A 19,436-nucleotide genomic window follows, 5' to 3' on the forward strand; every position below is an offset into this window, starting at 1 on the left:
CACATCCCCGTCTCTGGGCTCCACCTATATCCCAGCTGTAACACGTGGACGCATCCCCGGGCCTTCCCTGCGAGGTAAAAGGCAATTGTTGATGCAAATGCATTTTGAACTTTTTGGAGGGCGCCTCCTCTAAAAGCGTTCATTATTGTCTACCTCCTGAGAAAGGGGTGCTCCCGTCTGTTTGCAGGGAAGTAGCAAAGGGGAGTTGAAAAACATTCTGACTTGTTTCTGTAGAAATGGGAATGAATGGACTGGACAAAGCGTTCTTCAGGAAGAAAGTCTGAATGGACGGGCATTCTCCTGGGATGCATGTTTGTCAGATATGTTTCTGTGTAAGCATGGATTTTGTTGGAAGGAAAGATCGGGAGACCCTTGCAGCTCAGCTCACCACTGGCCCTCACTGCTTCTAGAAGTAACGGGGCTACCTCGGGAACTGTACAGGATCAACTTGCCGCTCTGCAGACAGCTAGCTGTCCCTGCATGGGGTTTGCGTCTGGGGGCTGTGTTGAGTTTGTGTAGGTGTCATCTGAGAGAGGACCAGCCCTTTGCCTGGTGTTAACCATACCATGCTTTCAGGGGTGGGGAACAGCCAGGTGTTCTTGGGAAGACACGTGCTGCTCGAGTGGCCTACTCCACCCTCCCACCCGAGGGAGGAATTATGGGGCAGTAGGACTGAGAATTCCTAGTCTAAACAACCTAGCAAAGCATGCTCCGAGAGAGAGCCAAGCCAGAACCACAGATGGTGTGATCCAGGGTTGTAACGGGAAGGACGGTGGCTTTGAATGTTAGATGTTATGTGACAGTTGCTGTCCAAGCAGACAGATCGGTGAATTCCAGGCTGCAGGGATTCTGAGCGGGCCCTCCTTTATTTATCTTCTCTTCCACCCGAGGTGGGAGGACAGGAGTGGATTAGACAGAAAGGACAGGCAGCCCTAGAAAGGCAGGTGGAAGGAGCACGAGAAAGGTAGTCAGCCTGGGAGCACCCTGGCTCTGGCCACTTGAAACATACCATCCCGGCCAGAGGTCCTAGCCCCTTGCTAGGACCATATGGGTCCCTTTCCTTGGCCTGCCTGATAGGAAGGGTCACTTTGGGGCTCCTGGGAGACCTTCAGATGGATGGCAAATGGAGCTCCTCCCTTGAGACCTGGAGGCGGGACCAAGAAGGAGATGGGGATGTTTTCTGTTTCTGGGTCCCTTGGGGGCCCAGGGGCAGATTGAGACCAGGCTCCTTGCAGGGAAGGTGTTAACAAACAGCAGGTGATTAAACATGACAAGCGGTGACATTTCTGTGCAGGGTTCTCAGTCCCGGCAATGCCAAGAATGAAGCTATAAACCCTGACATTTTGTGTTATGCACTGAGAGGTTTTTAATAGACCTTTCTCCCTCTTACCCAGTCAACTTCTCTTCCCCTCCCTCGCCTCCCCTCACTGTACCTGCTGCTCCCACAGAAACCTCCTGCCTCCCCATCCAGCCTGGCCTCCTGGAGCCTGCCTGGGCCCTCTGGCTCTGGGTGTCTCTGCAGGTCTCTGGCCTCTCCCTCCACTCGTCCTCAGGGCCCTTTCCCTGACTGCTGGGCTGGGCATTCACTGCCCTCCAAGTCTCTCCGTTTTCTTTGATCTTTCCTGTTGCCCCGTGCCCCCTCCCCCATCCTTCACTCCCTCACCTCCTTTTTTTGGGTCCTGATCTCACAGCCTCACCCTCTGCTGCGGCTGTCCCAGTTGTCTGCAATGGCAGGTGGCTGTCCCCGTGCCCTCTGTGTGTTAACATTTTCAGACGGACTTGATAGTGGGGGGAAGGGAGATCATGGGGCTTGGGATGGGATTTTTCCCCCATCTTTTTTTCAATTTCCTTTTCTCCTTTTTTGGGACAGAGAAAGGAGTAGCGGGAGAGAATTGCACTGTACGACAAACAGTTGCTGGATTTATTCAGCAAGGGCCTGGCCGGCAACAGTTGTTCCTCTCCCAGAGAAATGTGGGAACAACTGGGGCCTCTTTTGTTCTCCAGGCAGAGCCCTGCGAAGGGCATTTGGAGGTGAGCCTGAGGCCCAAGAGGGCCAAAGACCCAAGAGAAGGGGTTTCCGACTCAGTCCCACCCAGTCCTACCCTCGCAGATAGGAAGGGTCCTGGAGCTCCACAGGGCTTGGTAGAGAAGTCAGGCCACACCCCCAATCCCAGCTCTACCCCTTACGAACTTGAGAAGCACTTAGTTTTCTGTATCCGTTCAGTAAATATTTATTGGGTCAGGCGCTGTGCTAAAACAGTGGTCCCCTCCCGCAGATCTTGCCGTTTAGCTAAATAGAGGGGTCATTAACCAAGTTATATTACAGAAGTGCCATCTAAGGGAGCAGGGTGTGATGAGAGGGCAGAGCAAGGGGGCCCTGCAGTTTGCAGGGCTTCCCAGAAGAAGTAAATTTCAACCGGGACCCCTGAGGGATGCATAGGAGGAGGGGTAGCCAGGCCCAAGTCGAAGGAGTGTTTCCTGAGTTGAAGGAGTGAGTGGGGCGAGAGGCAGGTGCTCCCGCGCCACAGGTGCTGGCTGGCAGGCCGGAGATGGGGGGGAACCTCACCACCCCACTGTGGCTGTGCCCCTTCGAGCTCTGGGCAGCGGACCCGGAACTTGCTCTGCCAGCCACCCTTCTACCAACTCGGCTGTCTGTGCCAGGCATGGTGCATCAGGGGCAGAGCCAGAAGTCAGCTCAGCTCTGCCCCAGGAGGAGGGAGAGCGACCAGGAAGTGTGTAAGTGCCCCCGAGGTCTGGGGCTGCTCCTGCCTTTCCTGGGCTCCCTAGCCTACTCTGCTGAGGACTCACGGAAGAGAGGGCAGGAGAGAGGATGCAGCCCTGCATGGAGGGAAGAGTGGCTGGAGGAACAGGAGCCCAGCGGAGCCGCCCCCCTTTCCTTCTGCACCTGCTGGCCTCCCAGGCAGAGCCTGGGCCTGGACACCAGGAAGCCTTCCTGGAACTCACAGTTGGCCTCCCCTCTGTGCCCTCAGTGGCGTGGGGAATGCTTTGGAGCTGGTGTGTCTTCCCCATCAGAATCTGAGCTCCCTGATACCTGAAACCGTTCTCTCTGGATCCCTAGGGCCAGCGGGGACAGTGCCCATAAGGTACTTGGGATGTATTTGAGAAACTCAACTGACCCAGGAAGAGGAGGACTTGGGTTAAATAACCCTTAGCGCAAGATCTGTGAGGAGCCTGCAGACTGACCGTGGGTCCCTGGTGTCCAGGAAGACTGGCTCCAGGTTCAGGTCCAGGTTCAGCTACCTCACCCAAGCCCAGAATCCTTCAGCCATAGCGACGGGGCAGCCCTAAAGCCTGCTCCCTGGAAGGGCCTCACTGAGAGCTTCCAGAGTCAGACGCAGGACACCCCACCTCCATGCGGGTCCCCTGAGAGGGAGGACCAGGTTGGCTTCCTGTCCCCATAGAGGGTCTAGGGCAGGTTTCAGCCATAAATCCCCTTCCTCACCCCATCCCAGTCCTGCCTTCCTGCCAGACTTGGCCTGAGTCCCACATGCTACCCCTTGTCATCCAATTCCCAGCGTCCAGCCAGGATCCCGCGAAGGGCCCAGAGGCCCAGGCTTTCTTGGCCCTCAGCATCTCAGAGGGAGGGGGCGTGCCGAAAGGGGAGGCGAGGGGAGTCCCGGAGCCCGGACTTGGCCCTCTGCCCCTGTAGATCCGGAGCCAGGTTTTACTGTAATCCTTACATCCTGTTGCAGATCCTTAATCAGCTGGAGCCCAGGTTGGGCTGGACCCTGTGGTGACACTCAGGGCTGTAGCCTGGAAAACCTGAAGTGGAGCTTCCGGAGTTGAGGTTGGGGGCTGTGAGGAGGAGGCGGAGGGAGAGAAGGGAGCTGGTGCAGGCACAGGATGTGGACAGAGCCCAGGCCTGCCACCCACCCGACCCAGGCTGGGGGTGGAGGAGCAGAGCAGCTGTTGCAGGCTGGGAACCGGGGATACGGGAGGATGAGCAGGGGCCCACATGGGGCCCCCTGGAGAACACGGGAGTCTGTGGGGGCCGCCATGTTGCCTGTTAGCACCATGGAGACAGCTGGCCCTGGAGTCGCTCTGATAGTGAGCAGGGCCTTAGCCAGGAAACAGCAGAGAGGTGACCCTGGATGATGTTGGTTCCAGGGGTCTTTACCTACTGGGCCTAAGTCCAAGGCTAGAAGTGGTCCTGCTCTGCTGGGAGCTCTGCCTCGTGAGGAGGGATGAGGCAGAGAGCCCAGGAGAACTGTCTGCCCTGGGTTGGGAGCAGCAGAGGCCCCTTAGCAGGGTAGCAGGATCCCAGGATCGTCCCTCCTTTTGCCAGGGGCAGCCCAACCCTGGCAGTCCAGCCCAGCTCTGCAGTCCCTGCATGAATCAGGGGAAGAGTTGGGGGCAGCGGGGGAGTGTACCCCTTCTAGACCTCACCTCTTTCAGCCCAAGGAGCAAGGATGGAGGAGAATGAGGGGAAATGCACAGGCCAGAGATAGCCGTGGAGCGGAAGCCAGGAGTGGGCTGGCTGGCAGCGGGCGGGCACATGGGCGTCTGTCCTGCCAGGGGCCCAGGCTGGCTATGCAGACAGCCTCTTTTCTATATGGAAATGAAGAATTTAGGCTAATGGAGCTCAACCATCTCTAATTTTGCGATGGCAGGAGGATTTTGATTGAAAGTAATTAAGCAAGCTAGCTGTAAAATTAATTAAAGCAAAAGGGGGGGATTTTTTATTGGATTGGATAGCGATATAGCGTCTGTCAGGCGGGGGACGGATGGGGGTGACCTGAATCCTCTGCCCTCCCCCCTCCCACTCGGGACGTTTATGTCACTTTAATCTCCTTACAGCGGCTGCTGTGCATTTGTTTGAAATAATCAAGGAAATATGGTCAGAAATTGTCAGCTTTCAGATCTAATTTACCTGACGGCCCCTGCGCGAGCCGGCATGGCCCAGGGAGTGAGTGTGCGTGAGCGGGTGGGAGAGCCCGCGTGGGCACAGAGGACACGGGGCCCTCCGGCCCCCTTCCCCCGGGCTCAGGCCCCCTCTGAGGGTGAGGGAAGGTGCTTCCTGGCCTGTGGGAAGCCCTGCCCTGGAATGGGCCCCGTCCCCCACCCACCTGCTGCCTCCCCCCTTGAGCCGTAGCCAGCTTTGGGTTTAGGGACTATAGGATCAGGGAGGTGACAGTAATTCCTTACTCCAGATGGCTGACAACTGCTAAACCCCTCCACCAGGGCCACAGTTTTAAAAATACTCCTAAATTAGGCCCCTCATGTCATCGTCATTGGCCTCAGCAAGGGGATTGTGGAGATGGGCTGTAGGGAGGGTGGGGTAGCAGTGTCATCCATGGCACCTCTCTGCCACCTGCTGCCATCCCCACCTTCTTTCCTGGAGCTCCTGGAGGCTGTGCTTACCTGCCCGGGGCCTGCCTCTCCCAGGCCCTTCCTCTAATCCCAGAATAGCGCTTGCCCTGTCTTCCCTTCAGGGCACAGCTCCCAAGCTCTGGGGGTCTCAGTCCCTGAAAGAGGAAGCCGCCCCCGCCAACACCGGAGCGCCCTCCATGTGCCCAGAGCGCCCTCCATGTGCCCAGGCTCTCCCTCCCACATGGTCGGCCACCCACGTGTCCTACTCATTTCCGGGGGTAAGCCAGGTCATAGAGCCAGATGCCACTTGTGCTTCCCTGGGAGAGTTGAGGAGCCTGAATCCCAGGCCCTGCACCCTTGGGGTGCTGGTTCAGAACCATTTGGGGTCCTTGCCCAGGTGGGCAAATGTGGGGCTTGAGGCCTCGCCAGCAGGGAATCCATGGGGTGTTTGGGGCTGATGGGCCCTGGAGCGGCCTCCAAGGTCACAGAAAATTCCCTTTTAAGACACAGACGTGGAGCAATTTGATCTGCTGGTCATGACATGGCCTAGGTCAGGAAATGGGCCTCTGGATTTGCTTGGTCCTGACGTGTGAGTGACCTGGGCTTTCAACAAGCCTCTCAACCTCTCGGGCCTCAAACCCCTTCCAGTTCTAAAGTTCTGTACGGATCTAGGACAGCCACCGCCCTGACAGCTGCCACCCGCAGGAGCTCCTTGTCCAGCCAGAGCTCCTTGCCGTGCCATGGGAGTAGGGGAGAAGTTGGGGGTTCTGGAAACAGCAGATTAGGATGAGCAGCCTGCTCCCAGTTTGACCACCTTAGAGCATACCAGTTAGAAGGCCTCTGTCCCCACCTGCCCTCCTTGGGGCCCCGCCTTCCACCAGTCCTTCTCCCAACCCCCAGCACACCTTCCCTGCCCACCCCCCCAACCTTGGGCGCCGTGTGGCTCAGTCAGCCTCCTCTGGCGAGGGCGTTGCAGCTCCTGTCGTTCTCCTTCGCAGCCTGGCTCCCGAGCAGAGCAGCTGGTGCCTGGGAAGCGTCGCCTGCCCCCTTCCTGAGCTCTCTCTGCCTGACCCTCTACCCTCCCCTCACCAAGGGTCCCTTATCTTGGGGCAGGGGGTGGAGCCCCAAAGAGCTCTGCCTGGAAAAGAGGGGAAGGAAAGCTGCTGGCTCTTCTCTACGTCTTTGAAGCAAAGTTTGTGCCCAGATCCCAGGCCCTTGGGGCCTTGTGCTCCCCTGGCCGGCTGTGCCTGCAGGGGCCTTGCTGAGAGGCAGTGGCATGGGCGGGCACCATGGAGGCCCAGCCAAAGCGAGTTCCTGCCCTCTGTGCCCACCAGCTGCCCAGGAACCAAATCCTAGGAGACACAAGGTTAGAGAGAGCCTCTGGCCTCAGCCCAGCGTCTCACCTCCACGCATGGCTTGCAGCTGCTCACGTCAGCCCCTGCAGCTGTGATGTGGAGGAAAGAGCAGGGGGACCTGTGCCAGGGATCTGGTGGGGCTGCTTGCCTGGGCCAGGGGCTGGCTTCTGGACTTGACACTGGGCCAGGCTGCCAACGGCAGGCACCAGGGTAGAGGGAGGCTACGGCAGAACTAGGATCCCCAGGCAGGCCCGGGCAGGTTGGCACTGAGAGAGATGGGAGAAGGCCAAGAGGAAGGTGGAGGGCACCGGCATAGTCCTCGCGGTGTCCCTGTGTCACACCCTTTGCTCTGCCCTACTTGGGAGAACCTGAGTTGGGGATGCTATACTGAAAAAACACTTTTGGGAACTAATGTTCTGTGGTGAGGAGAGAACACTGATTTTACAGAGGCTCTCCTTGGAGAGGAAGGACAGGCGAGGGCAGCAAGGCTGGCCATGGCTTCTGGGTTGCAAGGTCAGAGGACGGCCCTGGGAGAGCACCCCACCAACGTAGCCTGACAGCTGGGGCCCAGGGAGTCTGGGAGAAGGAAGAAGTGAGAGGGCAGCTTGGGGAGCTGATAAGTCTAAGGCCAGCCCGGCGGTACCTTGGTGCCCATCACCTGGCTGGCGTGAGATAAAACACGTGCATTGTTTTGCCACTAAGCATTCCTGCTGTCCCTTCTTCTCTAGCCCCCAAGGCTTTGAGGGAAATGTACTGAGCGCACTGGCCTCGTCCAGGTGGAGCCCCTCCTTTCCCCGAGGCTCCTCCCTGCCTCCCCCCACCCCTCCCCACCCCCCCACACCCAGTCCAGGTGTCTGAGCCTCTGGGTAGAACTTGTGCAGGGGGCTTCCCTGGTGGCGCAGTGGTTGAGAGTCCGCCTGCCGATGCAGGGGACACGGGTTCGTGCCCCGGTCTGGGAGGATCCCACATGCCGCGGAGCGGCTGGGCCCGTGAGCCATGGCCGCTGAGCCTGCGCGTCCGGAGCCTGGGCTCCGCAACGGGAGAGGCCACAACAGTGAGAGGCCCACGTAACGCAAAAAAAAGAAAAAAAAAAGAAAAAAAAAAGAACTTGTGCAGGGAGAACAGGAGAGGCGAAGGATGAGTGGCCTGGCCTGCTAGTTGCAGGGCATCCTGGCCTTAGGCCAGCCCCCCGGGCTCGGCTCCCTGTGGACCTTTGCAAAGGAGGACTCCACCAGTGGGACCCACCTTGGCCTAGTGAGCCGGGTGCTTCCCCCCTTCAGGTGGGGGCCAGCATTGGTTGGGCCATCTGCTCTCCCCCTCCCAGAGGATAGAGGGGCAGTCTTGTCCCCTGAGTCCCAACTCATGCTTATTAGTAGGGGCTAGTGGCTTGAGGAGAGTTCTCAGGGGTGTACACTGCACTGCCCCGGCCACGGGAGCAGGGAGAGGTACTTGCCCCACTGGGAGAGAAGCCCGGAGTGGCTGGCGTCCAGGCCCAGGAACCATTAACCACAGGGTCTAGTGATGCCCATGGTGCCTGGGTACCCAATGCCTCCCCCAGTCAGGTCCATGCCGGAGTTGGCTGGATGTGACCAGGGCACTGGGCTCCCAGAAAGTGCCTGGGGCCAAGCTAGACACTGGCATCGCAGAGCCTCCGCAACCTGGCTCGGCGGGCTTCCTGCCAGTGTCAGACCTCCTCTCCTGCTTCCACCGTGCCCACCCTGCTACCCCGGATCCCAGTGGGGCTGGTGGCCCCGTACAGACTCCAGCAGGGCTTCCCGGACCTCATCCCCTCCTTCCCGTCTGCCCTCTGTTTCTCACCCTCTAGGCCTGGAGTCTCCCCGACCCAACGCTGGCCCGGTCCTCCGTGCCCCCTGGCTTCTCAGTCGCATTTTGCTGCCAGCGCAGGGCACTGAAAAACTGCTGGCACTGCCAAAAACCCTGTGTGCGCTATGACTCCCCAAACATCCCTTTATTTTTATTGTTCTGTTAATTACTGTTTAAACTTTAATAAGTCACTTCGTCAGGAGGGGGGACCTGCCGTGAGCTTTTCTGTGCAAACACGGGCCCGGGAGTGACTCGGGTGTAATATAACCCTTTATGCGATGTGGGAATGTTTAGATTGTAACAGAAACTTGTTATTTTAATGACAGTTGTGGGGGGGGGGTGCTGCGCACTAAAGAGGAGGAGGGTGGGCGCAGCTCTGTTCCGCTTGCGTCCCACGAGGGCTGGGGGTGGCCTGGCCTTACCTGGGTGCTCCCGTGCTGCTGCCGCTGAGCATCTAGGACACCTGGGCTGCCCACATTCAGGCTCGGGGAGAGGCTCCAGGGTGGCTCCAGGGTGAGAGAGGCTCGGGGGCTCCAGGGTGGGAGGGCCCAAGGAGAAAGTAGGGCTTTGTGGCAGGTGGGGAAGCAGGAGGATGCTGAGGGTCCCCAGATCCCTGGACGAAGGCAGGGCCGTGCAGGGCTGGACCAGCGCTTCCTGCTACCGAGGCGGGGACCCTGTCCACAGTCCCCATCCAGTATGGTGGCAGGCACCATGCTGCACGGCTCTGGGCCAGACATGTCACCCCGTGTCCTCCTTTCAACAGCCCCGCATCTCAGGTGAGCACACCGATGTCCGGGGCAGGGATGTGACTGGCTTAAAGTGGGAGGTTTTTTTAGAGGGCGGCCAAGTTCATAATGTCAGCTTGTCTTATTTGGAAGCTGCCAAAGTCCAGCCGCCCAGGCGTGGCCTCAGCGGGCCGGGCTCTGTCCCACAGTGGCAGGGAAGGGCCCACCTGGGAACCAGGGTCATCCCCCTCAGCCCTGGGACAGGGCTCACCCCTCAGGCCCCTCCACCTACCCCCCAGCCCTCTCAGGAGGAGGGTGTACGAGGTGAAGGGGACATGGAAATAAGGATTGTCCCCAAGTCTGGGCACGGACCCTCTTCCACACAAGGGCTTGGCTCCGTCTCAGGGCGGTAGGGGCTCGAGTCCAGGGTTGGGGTGATGGTGGCCAGGCCACCCCCTCTTGCTCTGGTGCCCCTGATCCTTTACACCCAGAGGTACTCCTGCCCCAGACCCACTTGCAAGGCAGGTGACCCCTGGAGAGGGAGCCTTTCCCCAGCACCCGTGGGTCTCCTGCACGGACCCCGGGCCATCTGGGCCCAGTTTCCTACTTGATCTTCCTTTGGTCCCTCTGTCTGACCATCCATCCACTGAGCTCCTGCTCCGCGACAGCACTGGGTGGCAGAAACGACGAGTCCTGTGCTTGCCTTCAAGGGCCCACGCCTGTCTGGGGTTAGCGAAGGGGTGTCGGGGGAGAGCACGACCCAGGGGGCCTGGCCCCTGCCCAAGGCCGGGTGCTCCCAGGGCTCCTTCTGGTCCCTCCTCTCCCTCTTTGGCTGCATCCCACGAGGGCCCCTCCGCGCCTCCTTCCGGGCAGGGCCAGAGGTTCAGGGTCCCGCTCCCTCACGCTGGAGACGGCAGCAGCCCCCCAGATGGCAGCGGCAGCGTGGGCCACGAATCGCTGAGGTTTTCCTTTTCCGAGCAGCGCGTTTCCCTAAATTGTCTTTGACTGCGTGCATGGGTAATGAAAGTTTATGCCCTTGTTAGAAGGACAGGCGGCCAGTTCCAGTTAGAACTGGGGCTCTCTGCCGGCCAGCCTCCCCTCCAGCCCCCTCCCCCGAAGGAGAGAGAGCGCGAGCACAAGTGTGCGTGCGCGCACACCCCCCTCCCTGGTGGATAAGAAGGCTGTTAGGGGATGGGAGAGGGGACGGGGGGAAAAAAGAAAAAAAATTTTCCGTATTTGTGTAAGTTGCTTTAAAAGCATTTTATCATGTCATAAAAAAGGGAAAGTACTCTCAGAAATTGATCCTCTCCGCCAGCCCATTGGACAGAAGGACGTTGGGATGTTAATGGCCATCCTGCTCCAGGGTGGCTTATTAAAAAATTTATACATAAATGCTTAAAATTGCATAAATTATTTAAAAAAAACCCAACAAAGTGAGCAATCTGAATTCCCTCTTTTCCTCCCCTTCGCTCGGTCCCCCTGCTGTCTCCCCCCTTTTCCAGCCCCTCATTGCAGACCTCCCGGTCCCGCGCCCCATCCGCTCCCCAGGGTGTCCCCCCTTTCCTCCGCTTCCCACTACACCCCCAACACCGTCCGCCCTGCCCTCCTCCGGGGTTTCCCTGCCTCACCCACAAATTAGTGAAACAGCCAGCCCACCACCGAACACTCACATGCACACGCACTAATAAAAGCACCACTAATAATGGCCCAAATCGCGGAATTAAATATTAAGGCCAGAGGAGGCGGACGTGGAGCGGAGCTGCCGCCACCGTAGCCGAACTTGGAGCTGATGAGTGTGTCTCTCGCAGGCGTGGAATGTCACCCACACATCCTGGAGACTGGAGTGGGGAGTTTTATGATGGTTTTTCATTGATTTGTTTCCCCAGCGCAGCTGCCGACCTCTATTGAGGGACAAACATAATCAGCACTGACGCAAATTAGATGGTTATTCGTTTTGAAAATTGACAGAAAAACAATAAAAAAGATGAAATGCTCCCAAATCAATAGATATAATGAAATTCAAATAATCCGAGAGATGAGGTCTCCATGGCAACTGATAATGTGGAAAAGAAAACAATTTAATAAAGGACAGACACACTTTGAAAACAGATTGGGCCCAGGGAGGGGGGCGGGCTGGCGGGCGGAGGGCTGGAGCGCGGCTGGCGAGTGAAGGATCACTGTCCGTCCCAAGGACACCCGCCATAATTAAGCGAGGCTTTCGGCCCCAGAAAGTGCAGATTCAGGTTTTAATACACAAAATTATTTCAGGAGCAGTGAATCGGAAAGTCGTTTGTAATGACCTTCCTGAGAGGCCCGGGCGCAGGGCATGTTGGAGGCTGGGCGGCCGGCCGGCTGAGTTATGGCATATTTGTGTTTTTATAGTGCGGAGGGGGGGGGGGGGGGGGGGGGGAGAAGGTTAAACAGTATTTACAGCTCAGTTGTTTTCAGAGAGGAAAGAGAAATAGAGTTCATGGGGAGATGCAGTGGGCAGGCGGGCGGGTGAGCTGGGGAGGCCTCGGGGCGAGGCAGGAGAGGAGGTGGGCCTGGGCAGGTCTGCCACCCTCGGGCTGCCTGGCCTGGCCTTGGGGACCCCCAGGGGGATGCCAGGAGAGGCCGAGGGGCACCCAGGAGTGGCCTCTCCACCCCAGGTCCTAGTGGGGCCTTCTAGGACCAGGGCCTCTCTGGGGACGGGGTGAGAGCCTGTGTCCAAGCTCTGTGTGTATCCAGCCACACCCACTCGAAGAGAAGGTGAGGCATTCCTGAGGCCGCTGCGGAAAGGTCGCCTTGCCTGGGCACCTCCAGGGCTCTGCACAGCAGCCGGTTGCTCCTCTGGACGGCGCTGCCCTACTGGAGTCCTGTGCTGTGTGTCTGGGGTGTGCCCAGCCTTGGGCACGGCGGGCGAGGACCTGTCAGCGGCCTGCAGCTGACAGCCTCCCTGCCCCGTCCTTGGGCTCCACCTCCCTGCCTCCGGCGCACAAAAGGGGAAAGCCTGGTCCCTTGGGGTTTGGCAGAGGCAGGGGCCACAGAAGGGGAGGGGACCCTGCAGAGCCCCCTTGCCGCTGTCCAGAGCTGCTTGCCTGGGCAGGGCTGCTCAGGCACGGAGAGCCCGGCCCCGGGGGTTCACCCCTCCCTCAGGCTGTGTCCCCTTCAGGCTGCAGGAGCCACATTTGTGCGTTGTTATCATGACACACACAGCACAGCCGGTTTCCGGGCCGCTCTTCGTGTGCACGTGTGAGTATAATATGATCGTACAAATACAGAGACGCCCGAGCGTGTGTGCGTGTGCACGGTCTGTGTGTGCGTGTGCGTGTGTGTGTGTTTTAAATCTCCCCGGGGCGGTAACTCTTCTTTTCTCCCCTTCCTGTTTGACTGTGACCTGGGGGAGATTGATGGCCAGCCTGTGCGGTGGATGCTAACAGTTCCTCTGATTTATAGAGTTACTTACGCTAAGTGAGGCCACTTAGACGCGTCTGGATAGTAAACCTTTTAACTGGACTAAAAAATTATAATAAATAAATAAACAAAGTGGGGCGAGGAGGGCCCCCAGCGGCTGGGCCCCCCGCTTCCCGACTTGGAGCTGTTGGGGACCAGGGGACCCAGCTGAGAGCCCTGAGGGGCAGTGGCCACTCCTCCCACCTGCAAAAACCAGGCATGGGATCGGGCCCAAGAGGGAAGGACACCCTTCTCCTCGGGGACAGGTCCTGGCTGGGGAGATGGGGTGGGAGCTGTTAAGATGGAGATGGGCTGTGTGGAGGGGGAGGGGGAGGGGGGCCCTGAGGGAGCTCGTGGGGAGCAGGGCCGGAGCAGATGTCTCTAGGAACCCTTCCTTGCTTCCCAGACTCGCTGCCCCTGTGGCACCGAGACTTTTCACCGCAGTGATCACGCTTGTAATGACCTGAACGTCTGCCCCCTCGTCTAAACTGAACAGTCCGTCATGGCAGGAACCGGGACAGTCCGCCTGCTCATTTCATATCCTCAGAATTCAGCCCAGAGCCTGAACATAGGCGCAGCACCCCAGCACTGGGGCTTGTGGCCTGTCAGGTTCAAGTTCTTAGGGGCTGCAGGGAAGCTCCAACATTGCTGCCACCCTCGCTGGGAGGCTGTGGGAGGCATGTGTGGGGTCTCAGATGGTGAGACATCTGAGCCCAGTGGGAGTCCGGCTCTGGCACACCCTCTGAGTGACCGTGACCGTTGACAACCTCTGTGAGCTCTGCTTTCTCACCCGGAAACAGGGATAGGACAGCGGCCGTACGGGGATGCTGGGGGACCACTGAGGCGATGCTCTGAGTTGCCCAGCACTGGGCAACTTTAAACAGCTGGCTCAGAGGGTGCCAGCTGCCATGTTGCTCTAGGCAGTGTGGGCCAGGGCGGCCACCAGAGTGACCCAGCGGTGCCCACGGCCCCCGAGCCGCCTGGCAGCAGGCAGGAGGGCCCAGACCACCCCAACCCGAGGGGACGGGTGCCTGGCCCCTGCCTCACCACTTCTTGATATACAGCGGGCATTAGGCTGCCCAAAGGGGACACTGCATCCTTAGGAAGAAATATGTCCTCATTTTTCTTAAACACCGTTTCCACTGAGTGAAATGTTTAGAAGGGACACGCAGGGAGAACTTTATTTCCTACCAGGGAGTTCAGAGCCACCAGGCAGAGCCCATAAAGCACCCAGAGCCTGGTAGCTGACAGTCCGCCCGGCCCCAAAACACATTACTCACTGGTGGGGAGGGGCTGCCAGGCCTGCCCAGCCCCTGGGGACTAACCCCCACCCTCAAGGCAGGACAAGTGACTCTGAGGTACCCAGCCGTGGGCAGTGGGCACTGGAGCCTCTGGTCCCCTTGAGCCTGGGCTGCCCAGGGCAGGGGAGGACCTGGCCCTGACCAGGCGAGGAAGTGGCCGTTCCAGCCACCCCCGTAGTCCCCAGGGATCAGGGATGAGGGGCCCAGGTGCACTACAGGAGCCCCCCCCCACCTCGGAACTGGCAGGAGCCCCGGCCTTCCCCAGCCTTTGGAGGGAGTGATGAGATTCCTGCCATAGCGGGCCCTTCTCCCGAGGCCCTCCCTTCATTCGATTTCTGAAGCTGGCTGATTTACATATTTATAAATATCAGTAAATTATTTATTGTAGCAATCTGCTGCACCATTTTACCCATCACAGTTAACACTTTAGGGGGCTACGTGTTATGGGAACCGGGAGTGAGGGTGAGGAGGAGGTGGGCAGAGAGGCCTGGGACTTCCTGGAGCCTTTGTGGGGACATGGTGGCGGCCCCGCACCTTGCTGTGCCCTGACCTTCATGAGCTCTGGCTTTGGAGTGTCTTCACGGCTCCAGGATCAGTCTCCTCCTCTGTCAAATGGGACGACGACAGTACCTGCCTCACGGGATCATAGTGAGAGGTCGTGAGCTAGTGTCCAACAGGTGCAGGGACAGTCCAGTTCTCGCCCCTCCCTTTCTCCACCCTGAGCAGGACCCACTCAGCTTGGAGACAGAGCTGCCTGCCTGCTGGGGGCTTGTTGCGTTTGGAGCCCTGGGAGGTGAGGCTTAGACTGTGGGAGCCGGCGAGGGGCCATTTGTTGCTGAGTAGGCAGCCTGCCCGCGGCCCAGCCCTCCAGCCTCTCCTGTCCCCTCTGCCTCTTCTGGGCCAGGTGTGGTTTCCTGGTCTAGGGGTCTCGTGCCCAGATGTGGCACCGCACTTGCCTGTTTGTCCCCTCCCAGGGCTCAGCTGCCTTTCCCCAGGTCCTTGACTGTCAGGCCCTGTACTTGGCACAGACAAGCACCCTCTCTCATCTTACAGTCCTGCAGCCCTTTTCACGGGGAGAAAGCTCGACCAGGGTCCAGAGCTAGTGAGGGGCCGGAGCCAGGCCGTGAACTCATGACTGTCTGACCCCAAAAGCCAGGCCATACCATGGTGCTGTGCCACCTCCCAGGGCTCGCCCTGGCCCAGCCGGCATCACTGGGGCCCAAGGCAGGAGGCTGGGGGAGCCCTGGGCTGGCTGCCTGCGTGCCGATACTGACCCACTCCTCTCCCCAGGCCTGGCTGGGATCCCTGCAGCCGCCCCGCCCCTCGCCTCCTCTCTGGAGCCCGGCCCTGGGTGAGCAGTGCGGCAGCCCCCGCACCTTCCCACCCTCCGGCCCAAGCCTGCCTCCTGGGCAGTATTGTTCCCAGAGGAAGTGTCCAGTGTAAATAGAGCAGCGGGCAGGCTGGTGGCGGGAAGGAGATGAAAGGGGCAGTGACAGGGCCGGGGACGGATGGCTTCCTCCCATTGAGGCCTGGCCACGGCGTTTATATTTTAGGGAAGAAAGTCAAGGGAATGTTTACATGGACGGGAGCCTGGGGTCAGACCACGAGGGGGGTAGTCTGCAGGTCCCAGGGCCCTGATGGAGGGGGAGGGGAGAAGGCCCCACAGGGTGGGCCGGAAGACGGGCGGGCAGGCACCTTGGACCTCAGCTCTTACACACACACCCCAGCTCGCAGCCCCAGACTCACACGCATCTGCACTTTGGAGTAAGGCCTGCTTCTGCCTCCTGCCCTGCACCCCAGGCCCACACCCCTTCTCCACCGCCACCCCTGGGACCAGCAGTAGAGTCAGAGGGAGGGCAACATCTGGAAGGCAGGTGGGCTGGGGCAGAGCAGCAGCTGGAGGGCAGGTGTAGGGGGCATGGGTGGAGCAAAGGGGCCTGCGGGCGGGGGGTGGGCCCTGGGTGCACAGCTGCATCGCAGCTGGCGGGGGCCCGTGAGGGACTGAGGCAGGCACACAGCCGAGATCAGGAGCGGGTGGGCGGGGCTGGGTGGGCCCAAGTGCCAGGAGGCTCCAGGATGGGTGGGGGCCCAGGGAGGGGGTGTCACCAGCAGCAAGTGCAGCCCTGGGAGCTTCTGCTTCCCTCTTCCTTGGGATAAATATTTATAGATTCATTTGCCGTCTGCCATACACACTTGGCTACTTACCTCCCGGTAAAAATAGAGCAGGCTCCCCACTCCCGCCCTTCCCTTCTCCACCAGGGCCGGGGACAAAGGGAGCCAGGTGAGGCCAGCTCCCCATAGGCCTGCTGGAGGAAACTCGGTGTCACGGAGCCTGGCAGCTGGCCCTGAGGCCGGGTGGGATGGCACGATGAGGGGCCCCATCGCTGAGCTTTGAGAGGGAACCCATGATGATGCTTGGAGTTTTGGGTGTGGGCAGCACAGACTTGGAGATGCGGACACACGTGGGTAGCGTGGGCATCCAGCTAGGGGTGAGGGTGGGGCCCGGCAGAGCCAGGGCTGCAGGACTGGGGGAGCTGGGCTGGGCTGGGCTGGGATCCCTGGGCAGCTGGCTTCGAGTCAAGGGTCTGGGGCAGCTGGGCATCGTCCGTATCGGGGGGCAGCCATCTGTGTGTACAAGCCAAGTCTGCTTGTAGATGAGGTCCTGGCACAGGCGTGGCCGTCCCCGTCTGAGTAAGCCTCTCAGTGCGTTCCAGGCGTGTGGGTTTTTAGGGTCTCGATCCGTTATAGTGAAGCCCCTTCTGACCATGGATCTGGGAGCAGAGTCCCCTTGCTCAGCCTTCTGACCTGTGTGGAGACTTGAGGGCCGCACGGAGGAGCCCTGCCTTGGGAGCATTCAGTGGGGCTCCCTGTGCACAGAGGGGGTGTAAGCCATGACTGTCTGCCATGGCCACCGCCCGCCCCTGGTACCACCTCGGGGTCTGGCGCACAGTAGGAGCTCACTGCGTGGATGGGTGGACAGACAGGACATACAAATAAACAGATGGAGGTGTGTCCACTTCTGTTGGCCTTTGTGGCGGGCCCCAGGCTGTATGGTTAGCGGTCTTGCCATTTACCCCCCAGGACCCTGGGCGCCCCCGCTCAGCAGCCGTGAGGGACGTGGCTAGCGCTGGGGCAGCCTAGTTAACAGTTCCCGGCCAGTTGCGTCGGGCTGTCGTGTTGAGGGATTAGGCCCCGTAACTGCAGCCTCTGGGCTTCCTGCTGGGCTTCTGAGGAATCCCAACCTGTCCCAGCTTCTCAGGGCTGGAAAGTGGGCCTCGTGGGACCAGCCAGGCCTTCCAGGGCAGCAGGAGCTGGCCGAGGCAGAGAAGGCGGAGCCAGGTCCCGTGGCATGTCTGTCCTGCCTCCTGGGGCCAAACAAGGGGAGGAAATGCTTCCAGAAGCCAGGTGCTGGGAAGAAGACTGCCCCTTGCATTTAAAGAGTCATTCGTTCATTCATTCGTTTGCTCGTTTACAGAATATTCCTGAACCCCCTAGTATGCGCCAGGCTCTGAGGATAGAGCTCACGGTCTAGTGAGGGGACAAACACACCCTGGCCTTGGGACGCGGCGGTGGAACCGTCACTGGGGAGAGAGAGACCTCTGGCTTGGGGGATGCGGGGGCAGGGCGTCCGCCCCCGGCTGTCGAGGTGGGTGGCCGGGCCTGGCACACACGCCTCTGACCCTTCTCCATCCCTGCAGCTGAAGGCACCCGGTGCCCCGACCCGCCTGCAGGCAAGCCCGCGATGGCGGCCAAACGCAAAGGCGGCCTGAAGCTCAACGCCATCTGCGCCAAGCTGAGCCGCCAGGTGGTGGTGGAGAAGGGAGCGGAGGCCGAGGACAGCCCACTGCGGCCCCGGGACAAAGTGCGCAGTGGCCCTGAGGCGGGGGTGGCCCGGGCCCCCCGCAGCGAAGAGGACAAGAGGCGGGCGGTGATCGAGAAGTGGGTGAACGGGGAATACAGCGAGGAGCCGGCACCCACGCCCGTGCTGGGGCGGACTGCCCGGGAGGGTCTGGAGCTGCCACCCGAGGGCGTCTACATGGTGCAGCCCCAGGGCTGCAGCGACGAGGAAGACCACGGCGACGAGCCCCCCAAGGATGGCGGCGTCGTGGAGGAGAAGGACTCGAACGGGGCAGCCTCCAAGGATGACAGTGGTCCCAGTGCCAAGCAGGCTTCAGGTGGGTGTCTAAGCCCCGGACGGGACATAAGCCCACGAGGAGGGCGGCCCGGCGGGGAAGGAGTGGTGTGTGTGTCCACAGAGCGTGCCCTCTTCCCTCAGGGGCAGCAGGGGTGAGGAGGGAAGGGCCTGAGAAGGCAGCTTCCCAGACGTGTGAGCCGGGCTGGGGTGGGCTGCCGAACACACAGTGGGTCTTCAGGAAGCAGTGGATGGACGGATGGACTGGTGGACAGGCAGACGGATGGATGGAGGGACGGATGGACGGACGGCGTGTGGGTAGACGACTGTCCACACGCACCTGCGTAGGGAGGAGCCTCTTGGGGGGCGCAGTACCTGGACGTGCATGTGGGGAGCGACACCCAGCCGGCACATCCCGTTACACCCACCTGCCCCAGACGCGGTCCCTTGGCTGACGTCTCTCCCACGAGATGGCTAAGAGCTGGCCTTTCTGGTGTCTGCTTGGCCTTAGATGAGGAGCTCCTTCTGCTCTGGGGAGGGAGGGTGTCTCTGCTAGGACGGGAACTCTGGGCCTGGGGTCTTTTTTCAGCTCCCCAGCCTCGTTCCCAGGCTGTGCCTGTGTCCCGAGCCTTCCCTGCCCGCTTCCCGATCCCCTTCCCCTGAAGCGAGGGGCGCATCTCCTCCCCACGCGGGGAGCCCTGCGCAGCCACATAATTATGCATATAAGATATAAACAGAGCTGTTTAATTATCCTTCGCCACATCAGTGACAGAGTAATTAACAAACATTGCAAGATCAATGAGGAAAAGTGTGACCTTCAGTTTCCTCTGATAGGAAAAGCCCTTGCCGTTCCCAGACGCAAGGTGATTGCGCTGGGCCTGAGGAGAGGGGAGGGACAGGGACAAGGGCCACTGTCCCTTCAGCGCCCCAGCACCTCCCGGGGGAGCAGAGAGCTAGGATGGCAGGAGGCAGGGCTAGAACTGCCAGTGGCCTCGTGGCTGCAGGCCTCGCCCCTCGGGTTTGAGGCCCAGTGGGACTGCAGGGTGACACCCAGGGCGGCCTGCTCAGCCCGGGCGCTGGAGCCAGGCAGCCGGAGCCCAGGCTGCCCACCATGGGCTTGGGAATGCAGGCCTCTGGGCTGCCCCTGGGACCCCTGCCTGGCCCCCTCCCTGCTCTAAGCCGCCTGCCCTTCAGAGCCTTCTGTTTCTCTGCCATATATAGTGAGGGCTCAGCTGCCTCCAGCTATTTTTAGCCCCTTTCCCTGGTCCCTGAGCCACTGAATCTAGCAGCCAGGGCCCACTCCTCCCAGACTGGGTCCCCAGCCCCAAGTAGCTTG

At 60.2% G+C, this 19,436-nt stretch overlaps 1 protein-coding gene across 19 annotated transcripts in view; it reads left to right on the plus strand.

Annotated features, from left to right (window-relative positions):
• The window catches only part of CASZ1 (castor zinc finger 1), a 155,287-nt gene that overhangs the window by 110,756 nt on the left and 25,095 nt on the right, over window positions 1–19,436 (plus strand). For 13 of the 19 annotated variants that reach the window (XM_027110209.1, XM_027110211.1, XM_027110210.1 and 10 more), the window contains one exon: window positions 17,667–18,143. In XM_027110209.1, the coding sequence (XP_026966010.1) occupies window positions 17,667–18,143 (477 nt within the window). Of the gene's footprint in view, window positions 1–13,024; window positions 15,320–17,666; window positions 18,144–19,436 lie in introns of those variants that run through there. The other 6 variants (XM_027110205.1, XM_027110203.1, XM_027110215.1 and 3 more) reach the window with 4 other exon arrangements.

Source organism: Aethalodelphis obliquidens, unplaced genomic scaffold (assembly GCF_003676395.1).
Source record: "Aethalodelphis obliquidens isolate GAN/ISIS:26980383/991018 unplaced genomic scaffold, ASM367639v1 scaffold9, whole genome shotgun sequence".
NCBI lineage: Eukaryota > Metazoa > Chordata > Mammalia > Artiodactyla > Delphinidae > Aethalodelphis > Aethalodelphis obliquidens.